Source organism: Rhinatrema bivittatum, chromosome 6, assembly GCF_901001135.1.
Source record: "Rhinatrema bivittatum chromosome 6, aRhiBiv1.1, whole genome shotgun sequence".
NCBI classification, from domain to species: domain Eukaryota; kingdom Metazoa; phylum Chordata; class Amphibia; order Gymnophiona; family Rhinatrematidae; genus Rhinatrema; species Rhinatrema bivittatum.
In genome coordinates, this window is record NC_042620.1 from 86,643,232 (window position 1) to 86,655,687 (window position 12,456).

Here is a 12,456-nt window from a genome sequence, read left to right on the forward strand (position 1 = left end):
GCCATTAGAGTCAGAGTAATGTGATCAAACTTTCTGCAGCCCATCAAGGCCCTGGCTATTGCATTCTGTAATAATTGCAGTGGTCTTATTGTGCTTGCAGGTAAACCAAATAAAAGAGCATTATTATAATCCAGATTAGAGAATATCAACATTTGAAGTACTGAACGAAAATCTTCGTGCATAAGGAGAGGCTTTAGGCGCTTTAAAATGTCATATATTGTAGCCATCTCTAATTTTATTACTAATATGTTTCTTCATGTTGAGCTTACCATCAGTTATTATACCGAGATCACATGCATGACTGGTTAATTCAAGTTGCATGGAATCTATTTTGAAATATACAGGCGTGTTTGATGTTAATTTTCTGTTTAATAATATAATCTCGGTTTTTTTATGGTTCAAAACCAGTTTCATGTGACCCAACAGTTGCTGGACTGCTGAGATGAAGACCACTACCAGCTTCAAAGTGTTTTCTATAGAATTCTTAATAGGAATTAAAAATTGCACGTCATCTGCATATATATATATATATATATATATATATAGTGGATAATACCTAATCCAGATAAGTTACTTGTAAACCGACATGATGTGTCCTACGAATGCCTGCATATAAAAAACTCATAAATAAATAAATAAATAGTTATTTACATAATGGTAGCATATAAATGTTAGAGAGTAGCAGACAAAGATGATCCTTGTGGGACTCCAGAGACCATGTTGATTTTCTCAGATAGGGAGTTACCAATCTTACCTGAAAGGAGCAATCTTTTAGATATGAGCTAAACCTTTGAAGGGTATTACCACTAAGACCAATTTCAGATAACGTGTGGATCTGAATCAAATGAGCCATGGTATCAAAAGCAGCCGATAGATCAAGTAAAATTAGTAGATATGATTGGCCAGCATCAAAACACCTTAAAACAGTATCTGTTAATGCTAACAAAAGAGATTCAATGTTAAAATGTTTTCTAAAACCGAATTGAGATGGAAAAAATATATTGTTTGCTTCAAGATGTTATGCCAATTAAGCTTGTACTACTTTCTCCAATATCTTGACAATTAATGGCAAGTTTGAGATAGGTCTAAAATTATTTAGGGCATTGGTATCTGTGTGTTTATTCTTTAAAATCGGTTTGATTGAAGCACATTTTAAGACTGATGGAATTTTTCCTTCAGAGAGTGATAAATTTGCAATATTAGAGATGGGAGAAGAAACTCAGGGGCGGATTTTCAGAGCCCTGCTCGCGTAAATCCGCCCGGATTTACGCGAGCAGGGCCCTGCGCGCTGGTGCGCCTATTTTACATAGGCCCACCGGCGCGCGCAGAGCCCCGGGACTCGCGTAAGTCCCGGGGTTCTCCGAGGGGGGCGTGTCGGGGGCGTGTTGGGGGGGCGGTCCCTGTCGGCGCGCCGTTTTGGGGGCGTGTCGGCAGCGTTTTGGGGGCGGGTACGGGGGCGTGGCTACGGCCCTGGGCGGTCCGGGGGCGTGGCCACGCCCTCCGTACCCGCCCCCAGGTCGCGGCCTGGCGCGGAGGAGGCCCGCTGGCGCGCGGGGATTTACGCCTCCCTCTGGGAGGCGTAAATCCCCCAACAAAGGTAAGGGGGGGGGGGTTAGACAGGGCCGGGGCGGGGGGGTTAGGTAGAGGAAGGGAGGGGAAGGTTAGGGGAGGGTGTTAGAGGATTCCCTCCGAGGCCGCTCCGATTTCGGAGCTGCCTCGGAGGGAACGGGGGTAGGCCGCGCGGCTCGGCGCGCACCGGCTATACAAAATTGATAGCCTTGCGCGCGCCGACCCAGGTTTTTTAGTAGATACGCGCGGCTCCGCGCGTATCTACTAAAATCCAGCTTACTTTTGTTTGCGCCTGGAGCGCAAACAAAAGTAAGCTATTCGCGGAGTTTTGAAGATCCGCCCCTCAATGAGCAACTGATTTTAAAACTTTTATAGAGATTGTGTCTAGAGGATGATTTGCCGGATTCATAATTTTTAAAATTGATTCAATTTCTAAAGAAGATATAGTCTCAAAAATGTCCAAGGAGTAGTATCATGCACTCCTTAGACATGTTATCTTTTGATCTAGCGATGGAGGAAAATTATTTGACAGTTTTTGGATCTTTTCCTTAAAAACGATTGCTAATTCATTGCATTTACTTCCTGACATTCCAGGATCAATCAATGTTACCTGCATTTGATTTTGTCAAATTTTGTACCATTGAGAAAAGTATTTTGGGGTTAAATTTGAAATCATGGATATTTTTTTTAGCATAGTATTCTCATTTAGTATTAATTAAAATTCTGTATTTAGAGAGAAAAGCTCTATATATTCCCAATGTCTGGTCAAAGGGATTCTTTGCCATGATCTTTCCTTCTTTCTAAACAATCTTTTAAATACTCTTATCTCGTGAGTATACCATGGGGTATTCTTCCTTTTATTAGATACTTACTAATAACAGGACTAAGTTCATCGGCAATCATAGTTGTTATATCTATCCAGGATGTTATTGCTCCATCAATGTTGTCATAGGATATCTTATTGATATCCTATGACGACAGTACCAAAGGTAACCGTGCTCAATGCAGCTCTAATGCTAAATGAATGTATTCCATACAGTTCAGCCTGTAGGCCTGCTGCTTCAAGGGATCACTTGAAGAATGCAGTGAATTTGAATCCATTCAAGGAGTTTTCCTAAATTGAGGCTCTTTGAAATGGCATTGTCAGTTGAGTTATTTTGTTCTGATATGTTTTGTTTTGTAATATAATTTGGAAGTATTATGCATGTCCTCTATTGTACATTGCTTAGTGCTCCATGCTTAAGTGATCAACAAATTTTAAATAAAGATAAAAATCCTGGTGGACCAAGAAATAGTGCCCACCCATGGGTTTTACAGAAATGTATTTATTATTTATTTTATTTAAATGTTTTTATATACCGATAGCTGTTTGCACATCCTATCGGTTTACATATAACGTATAACATGATAGAGAAAATACATGGAAAGATTTGGTTACATGACATGGTAAAATATAGTCCTTTATGTTCCAGATAAGGCAGATAAATTAACTCTTATTTGCTCTGCTCCTTTCTTGAGCAGGGAGGCTAGCAGTGCAGTTAGAACAGATGCAGATATCTGCAATCCTGTGCTGCACAGCTACTCTTGAATCACCAATATATATCAGACTGGGAAGAACTGGCTCACACCTGGTTGGAGAGGCTGGCTGTGCCTTGAAAGAAGAGGCCCTAGTCCTTCATGTCATGTAACCTGTTGGTCATTTGGATAAGCCAAAGAGCAACATCCTGCATTCCCATGACACCTACTGGTTGCCTGTCATTCTTTCCCTGAGCAACTCATCATAGTTCAGCCATGCAAAAGCCTCATAGTCCCCAAATGTGCCAAGGATAGTGGCCACGTATGACCACATAGCCGTATACTGTGAGGGACTGGTTCTGTCCTCGGTAGTGGTCAACCTTCCAAATGATTGAACCCAGTTGATAATACACTGTACCTTCTAGCTAGCACTTCTTAGTGTTTTTCCCCTCCCCATTTCCTCCGTTCTTCCAGCAAGTGGAAGATGTCAGTATACCACTTCTGCCTCACCCTGCAGCACAATGATCTTGGTGTACATTCCCAGAGTGGCAGGTTGCCGCCAGGTGGGTGACCCAAAGGGGGATAGCCCTTTGGGTGCCCCTTCAGAGGACTTTCAGGGGCAAGGATGCTGAATGAGAGGTTTGTTTTTGCCTCTGTGTGTTTTAGATGTGAATATATGCTTAAATAAAGAGGATGGTATGTAGGATCTTCAAGTTATTCCAGAACTTATGGTAATGGCAGATTTAGTCCTTCATTTAATGGAATGAAAGGGTTTATTAAGCAGCGGAGAGAAAGATCATTTAATAATCCAATCTGTTGTGATCCACATCAGTTCTGTGAGCTTGCAAAGAAAGATGTATTAGAAAGCAAAATCTAAAGTGGCATCTGTTCAATGATGTAATTTATTGAAAATAATGTTGTTTTTTTTATGTATCACTGAAATACGGTTATAGGAATCAGATGGGTTTATATTATCCCACCTGCTTCTCCCAGGCTGCAGAAAAACCATCAAGCTCAGTTACTGAAACATAGTGGAAGAATGGGGGCTGCTGTAGGGATGTGTTGTTCCCTGTAAGTGTAATGCCATCACAGCAAATGTTTTGTTGAAGTTGGAAGGTGTTTAGAAAATAGGGGTATTCTTAGTGTATCATGCACCCAAAAATGATGAAGGATCTTTTACAGTGAATATGCAACTTGCCTTTACAGTTTTCATATTTGTTGATTTTTAGTTTACATGTGAATTTAAAAACTTCACCACAGGCAAATATACCCCATTTTTAATCTTTATTTGCAATCTACCTCATATTTTTATATCATATCATTATGTATCCATTACTTATATACTCAGTGCATTTTACTTTATGTAATCTGCCTTGGGCCTGTCTTTAGAAAAGGTGAATGAATGAATGAATGAATGAATAAATAGCTTTTTGGAATAGGTGTCATAAGGAGCAACACCTCTCCACAATTCCAAAAACCAGAAAAATGAGAGGGAAAAATCTTTTTTATGAAAAAAATACCAAACTCTCTTAACCTAATATATTTTCATTCAAGATCTAAAGAGATTGATGGTATCAGAAATATTATTGTCGCTAATGTAATCCACTGTCTCTCGCCCGCAATGGGCCTCAGACAGTATCAGCGTTTCTTGCACTATAATTTTTAATCATTTACCATCAACCCCCCCCAAGTCCAAAAAACTAAAAAAAAAACCCTAAATTTTATTTAATTCACTTCCAATAAATAAAAAATACTTAGCTATACAGGTGTTCACAGGATCCACCCAACATGGACCATGTTTTGGTGAAACTGCCTTAGCTATTGCCAGTTGGTGAAAAGTTCTACACATCAAGTGGATCACACCTTGGACCTTGTTTTTTATGTTGAAAATTATAAAAATGATTTTGTTGTGGAAAATGCAGCTTGTGCCATGGTCAGATCATTTTTTATTCATTTTGATTTAAATATAAGTTTTGATAGATCAATGTGAGAATGTTGATTGTTTTGTAGTAAACCAGATATGTTACCAGAGCGATTATTAGATACACGCCTGCATTTAAAGAAGTTGCCTTAGGAATCCATCAAATGAAAGATAGAATGGTAGACTATACAGCTTGGAAGAGTTCTGGATATTGTTGCCCCTTATAAATTAGTTATTTTCCTAGCAGGAAAAATTCCCCATTTTTATACTACTGATTTGCATGCTATGAAGCCATTGAAAGGGAAATTAGAAAAAGAATAGCATGAGGATCCTTCAGATATAACTAGGAGGAATTGGAGAATTCAAGCAGGTGCATTGAAAAATGTATTACTGCAAGATGAGCTACCATTCTGAGGTATTAGGGTAATCTTATGGCTGACCAAATTATTTCTGAAGTAATACAAAGGTTAATGAACCTAGTGGGTCATAGGTGTTATGGTTAGTGTGTTTTGGTGGATCCTTGGATGCTGTGGGAGAAGACCACGCCCACGGGGAGGAATCCCGTGAGGAGCCACAGCAATAGGCTAGACTCATGATGCACAAAACACAGTTAGTTCTTCATTAAACCACTTGAAGAGAACCACCAGAGGTGGCAGCAGTGAGGCATTCTGGTAGTTGCCGTCTGAGGGACCTCGGCAGGGGGAGCCTTTCTCTCCTCATTGATGAAAGGAGGTTCGGCAGCAGGTTTCCTCGCAAGGATATACTGTGAATGAGATAGACTGAGAATTAGTGTTCTCACTAGGTGTTTGCTGTTGGTATGCGATTCCACCAGGTTTGTTGAAGAAGGTACAGGCACCGAGGCAGGGAGAGCAGGCCCTCGAGGAGCGAGTACCCTGTTAGGCACCTAGAATAAAGCAGAGGGCCCCCAAGGAGCGGGTACCTAGGTTAGCAGTTACCCCGAAGGGCAGAGAGAGAGCTTCCAGCGGTAACATGGAAGCGGCAGAGTAGCGTAGACTGGAGTAGGTCCAATCCGAGTCCTTGCTAACTCAAAGAGAGAATGGCAGGGAGGAGTTTAAATATCCCTCCTGGTGTGAGGTCATCCAGGAGGCTGGTCCAGAGTTTCCCGCTCTGGGCCCTTTAAATCTCCCTGATGTGGCGCGCATGTGCTAACAGGCCACAGGGGGCGGAGCCTGAAGGCGGCGTTCCTGCCGTGAGGCAAGGCCTGCAGGCCCAAAGAGGCAGCGTGATGTGCTGCGGACGTCCGCAGTGGATGAGAGGAGCTGACCAGAGAGGTGAGCACGGTCGGTCGCGGCTCCCGCAGCCGACGGGCGTAACAATAGGAAAATGCCTTTTCCATCTAGAGAAGGATTTGATGAATTTGTTTTTCTGTTTGTACAAAAGACTGTGATTAGGCAGTAGTTGGAAACCCTGAACTTGGGTCCAGGAGTAGGGGTAATTGTAGAAGTGGATTCCCAAAAGAAGAATCTGAATCAGCCACAGTATGAATGTATGGATTGAATTTCGACAGGTTGGTAAGAGTGAGATAGATTTGAGTTTACAAAAATTATGAGCTGTCATCACTCCACAGGATGTATGTTCTGCATGGTTAGTGAAGGCAGCCATGACTAGGCTAAAAGAGGGTGTTCAGTTGATCATAAATGCCTCCCTGTACGAAGGTTATCTTTTGAGTCCTTGAAGTTTGAGTCCTTGAAGTTTGGCTAACAATAAAGAAACCAAATTTAGATGTGTTGAAGTTTAATAATTATCAGCTTGCTTCCAGTATTGGATATGTGAGTAATCTGATTGAGAAATAAGTAAATTTTGAGCTACAAGGCTCTTTGGAAAACAATGGGTGTTTGAATCTGTTTCAATCCAACTTTAGTAGAGGAGTTGAAAATTAAATGATACTTGCAGCTGGTTTGTTTCGATCTTAGTTCTGCTTTAGATACAGTTAACCAAAAAGCACAAAGGAAGGCGATCTATAACAGCCGTCAGGATGAAAAGAAAAGAATAGATGCCTGTAGTCTAAAATTAATCCTTTATTGAAGTGGAGACACAAGGGTAGCCCGACTCTGGCCGAGTTTCGCCGTCACAAAACGGCTGCCTCAGGGGCTTAAATCAATCTTCTTGAGTTCATCAATCATAATAAATGAAAGATGATCATATAGATCACTATATGATCTCTTATACTGCTCCGTCTTGCAACATTCACAAACATCGATCTCCACTTGTGTCTCCACTTCAATAAAGGATTAATTTTAGACTACAGGCATCTATTCTTTTCTTTTCATCCCGATACAGTTAACCATACATTGGAATTGAAATTTCTTGAAGATATCAGAATTTCTGGGACTGTACTGCAGTGGTTTACCTCTTTTGGGCAGACAGACATTGTTACTCTCTTAAGCAAGTTTAGCTCCAACTCATGACAAGTAACATGCTCCAAGGTTCTATTTTCCCAGCTTTGTTTACTATTAAATATTTACCCTTTAGGGAAAATAATTCAGGCTTTTAATGTTAAGTAAATGGTTCTATGCTGATGGCATCAGCTTTATGTGACATTAAGGAAGAAGCATACAGAGGCATTGGGAAATTTACTAAGCTGTATTACAGCTGTCCAGGATTGGTTAGTGGAGAAAATATTAAAATTAAATTCTGTGAAGATAAAAATGCTTTGGGTAAGTAGACTGGTGGAGCTGGAATGAATTGCCCTCCATACACATGATAGGTTGATTGTCCATTTGAGGAACCAGATCCAGAATTTGGGGGGCCTTGGTGAATATGGAGGTTCTGTCTTAGGGCTTACCACCCAGGAAAGAGATCTAGGCATCATAGTGGATAATACATTGAAATTGTCAGCTCAGTGTGCTGTGGCGATCAAACAAGCAAACAGAATGTTAGGAATTATTAGGAAGGGAATGGCAAATAAAACTGTGGATGTCATAATGCCTCTGTATCACTCTATGGTGAAACCGCACCTTGAATACTGTGTGCAATTCTGGTCACCACCTCTCAAAAAAGATATAGTTGCTCTGGAGAAAGTGTAGAGAAGGGCGACCAAAATAAGGGGCATGGAATGTCTCCTCTTTGAGGAAAGGCTAAAAAAGTTAGGGCTGTTCAGTTTGGAGAAGAGACAGCTGAGGTGGGATATGATAGAGGTCTTCAAAATCATGAAAGGACTGGAGCAGGTAAATGTAAATCAGTTATTTACTCTCTCAGATAATAGAAGGACTAGGAGGCACTCCATGAAGTTAGCAAGTAGCTCATTTAAAACAAATAGAAGAAAATTCTTTTTCACTCTGAGCATAGTTAAGCTCTGGAATTCATTGCCAGAGGATGTGGTTAGTGTAACTGGGTTTAAAAAAGGTTTGGGTAAGTTTCTGGAGGAAAAACCTATAAAATGCTATTAATTAATTTAGCAATAGTAGCTTGAGATCTATTTAATGTTTGGGTACTTGCCAGGTACTTGTGACTTGGATTGGCCACTGTTGGAAACAGGATGCTGGGCTTGATGGACCCTTGGTCTGACCCAGTATGGAATATCTTATGTTCTTATGAGTAGTTTATAAAGGATCAGATTCTTTACGCTGTCTGCTCCTGTTTTCAACTGCAGCAAATTTGTCAATTGACTAATATGTTAGAAAAAGCTGATCTCATTAAAGTAGTTCATGCCCTAGATTTATTTTTTTTTGCAAAATACTTTTTATTAAAGCAGCATACATAGGCATACGATAGCCATGAACATATCTGAAAAACAATCATAAGAACATAACACATTAACAATTTCAATAAAACATAGCACAATAGACAGCATCACAAGAAACTTATATTCCCACCCTTAGGGATAGGGAATACCACTAAATGTTATTATTGTCAGGTATGTAAATTTATCCCCCCCCCCCCCACACACACACACATACACATTCCCATTCAGACCATCTCACTCACAACCTGCATACTCTATAGTCATTTATGACCATTGGTGCATTCTCATTTATCTTTAGCCAGTGGTCAATTCTACCCCCCTATTTTCCCTCCCTATTCCCCCATACATACTCCAAACATACCATTCTATCAAAAATCTCTGTCAGAAACCTTGAGGAGCCGATCAGTTCATGTTGAATCCAAAAGTAACAATACTTGCAAGAACACATTTAGCAAATAAGCAGTGTCATATGTAGTATTTCTTACTTGCACTAGCATGAGCTATTCTTCTGCATCTAGAAACCCCCCCCCCCCACACACACACACACACACACAAATTAACAGAGTACCCTAGGGTGAGAATGTGATTTCATGTGTCTATTTTTAATTGTTCAAAAAAGATTTCCACGCTTCCACATATGATTTTGCCACTTTGTTTTGTCACTTTTATATCCAGCATTCCAACTGCATGGCCATTGAAATGCTTGATTGCCATTGGTTTGTTAGGCACCGCATCCCCTATCCAAGTATAGAGTATACACTTGCGTGCCAGCAATAGAACTAAATACCATGATATGTTATGTATCAGTTTGCTGAAAACCTACATATGAAATGTGCAACTTGTACAAAATTCTGCTGTACAAAATGTTTGCGCCATGCAGCAACAAATCATGCCAGTGTTGGCCAGGATCTGGTGTAATGGAGCTCATGCCAGTGTTGGCCAGGGTCTTGCGTAATGGTACAAGAAGCCATTTCTGGGGACCTGCTTTCACGGCCTTCCATCCAGCCATCCAGAAAGCATCCATTCAGCCATCCAGAAAGCAAGAAGGTCTCACCTTGTACCCTTGGCCCATGGGACCACTAGCATGGTCCAATCTCTGGGACCCACCATACAGATATCTGAGGAGGCTGGAGGGACTCATCCAGCATCCCTGAACCTCTTGGCCCTAGGGTAGGGTACCAATTGCTCTGCTGGATGAGGTGCCAGGGCTGGATTGTTTGTGTCCGTGTAGGTCCCCCCAACTCTAGTGAAGCCACCATACAGCACCATGTAACTTAGCCCTTTTTCCACACCTCCTTGGGTTATTTCCCCACTTCTTCTCTCCCCAGCCTGGGCACTGAGAGCCTGGTCACTCAGTCTTTATAGGCATGCCAAAAGCTAAGGGTACTGCTCCAAACAAAGGGAGCAAAATACTGCTGAGAGAGCAGGCCAGCAAACTACAGCTGAGCAAGAAGAGTCTGAGATGGTGAATGGAGAATCGTAGGAGTGGTGTAGGAGGCAAGAGACTGAAGTACTTCCCTGCTCCCTCCTTAAATCCCTCAGTTACTGCCCTTCAACATGCCCATACATTCTGCGCCTGGCTAATGGTGGCATGACCCAGCCCTGACATAGTCCAGCCACAGGATTGTGCATTGGGTTGCCAAGAATCACACATCATGTCAAGAGAGAGGATCTCATAAACGCTGACAGCTTCATGATGACCCAACAGGCTGTATTATGTTGGAACCCCTCCCCTACCTTCAGCCAGTTGGTGATTGCTGTGGGCCATCCAGTGCACGGACTCCATGTCACATGTAGCATCTGTGTGCCTGGCACAGCACTGCAGTTTTTTTTCTGTGACTGAAAGTCCCAGTAAATGAAAGCCTTCTGCAGAACATAAGCATTCTTTCTCCTTCTGTTCTAGGGCTAGCGAAGTAAACCATAAACCACTTCATTAATAGCTCTCTCTTCTTCCATAGATCATCTCTGAAAGTGGTTAAAGCAGCAGCCCAAGTACTGAACATGTTGTGGCAATATCGAGACCTCCGTTCCATTTACAAAAAGGTAATCGAAAAATTAGGTCTCACAGTCAATGTCCCTTTGAAATGAATTTCACTAATGTTAAACCATTTGTTTTGATCAAAGGAAAGTATGCGAATTATATATTTGTGTTACCTTCACCCAGGATGGCTGGAATCAGAGTCATTTTATTACACCAGTGTCAACATTGGAGCGTGACAGATTCAAATCACATCCTTCCCTGTCTACAGCCAATCAACAAATGTCGCCTATCATTCAGTCAGGTCAGTCAACAGCTTGTAAAATACTATGAGTAAATTTAAAGAAGTTATTTGACTGTACACTAGATCTATATTTACTAGTATAAGACCAACAAAACAAACAAAAAAAAATATATATATATAATTTATAGCAAAGAGAGAAGATTTAAAGCTTAAATTTTTTCCCGTTGAGTAAGAATGGTTGCTTTTTCTATTTGAGAGGACCCTTTGATCCTGAAAGCCTATCTTTTCCTTTCTCCCTCTCCCTTACACTTGCTTGTGCAGTCAGGACATGGGAATCGGCTTCAAGAAAAGCAAAAACTAAGATCTCCTAGAGTAGTTGAACAAGCACAAGAAGATAAAGTAAGCTTTTTATCGTGTTAACAGTATAGGCCATTCAAAAGTTGCAGGTTCCCCCAGGTAATCTGTGGGCACTCCAGACATACAAGAATCTTCATTGCTTTCAGTAATACTACTAACAGAATTTTACATATTCTTGCAGTCTTAGCTGTCTGTAATCTAGCAAATAATCCTCACACTTGTATCTGGGGATTTGTCATTCGGGCAAATACCGGAATAAGAATTACTGTAATGATCTTTTTTCAAAATGTGGACTGATCATCTCTGGCTCTCAGCACAGTAGTGATCTTACTCTGTTGGAAGAGAATGAAATAAATAAATGATACTGATAAAAATCCATTTTAAAAATAAGCCTCTTGAATGTTTTACTAAATTAAAATAGTGCTCACAAGAACTGCAGATACCAAATATTTAGTATCTATAGTACATAGAATGTTTTTGGCTCACTTTTCACTAAGGGCCTATAAATGCTAGAATGAAAATGGTTAGGAAAGCGTTCCATATTTATAATTTGACAAGTCCTCCCTATAGGTTAACACACTACAAGGAATGTCGTCTTATAAATATAAAATGAAAGATGCTTATTATGCTATTTGTCAATTTTATTTTTGCTTTGCTTTTTTTATACTCGGTCCTTATAAATATACTAGCAAAAAGTACCAGGTAGTCTGGTCTACACACACACACACAGAGGCTACCTGTGGGGGGGGGAGGGGGGCAATGCCTGTGCCTGCGTGTATGAGTGTTTGCATGTGTGTTCCTGTACCTGTGTGTGGGGGAACTGGCCTTGTGCCTTTGCGTGTGTCTGCATGTGCAAGCCTCTGTGTGTGCATATACGTGTGCAAGCCTGTGTGTGTGCGTATGTGTGTGAGCCTCTGTGCACTTTTGTGAGCTTCTGCATGCTTCTGCACACTTGCACAAGCTTGTGTTTGCCTAAGCCTGCCTGTCCCCTGTGTGCGGGAATGTAAAAGACAGAGCTTCACAGAGTATATTAGCGATTATTACTTGATATTGTTCGGGTTTCTGGTCAATAACAGCCTGTGTGTTTGCATGCCTGTGCATGTATGCCTCTGGCTATGTGTTTGGGAGACTGCAGGTGATTGTATGTGAGTTTGTGCCTGTGTGTG

At 41.1% G+C, this 12,456-nt stretch overlaps 1 protein-coding gene across 7 annotated transcripts in view; it reads left to right on the forward strand.

Moving 5' to 3' along the window:
* Positions 1 to 12,456, forward strand: part of PKP4 (plakophilin 4) — a 578,155-nt gene that overhangs the window by 532,960 nt on the left and 32,739 nt on the right. For all 7 annotated transcript variants that reach the window (XM_029605541.1, XM_029605538.1, XM_029605537.1 and 4 more), the window contains 2 exons: positions 10,670 to 10,754; positions 10,876 to 10,993. In XM_029605541.1, coding sequence (XP_029461401.1) covers positions 10,670 to 10,754; positions 10,876 to 10,993 — 203 coding nt within the window. The remainder of the gene's footprint in view (positions 1 to 10,669; positions 10,755 to 10,875; positions 10,994 to 12,456) is intronic.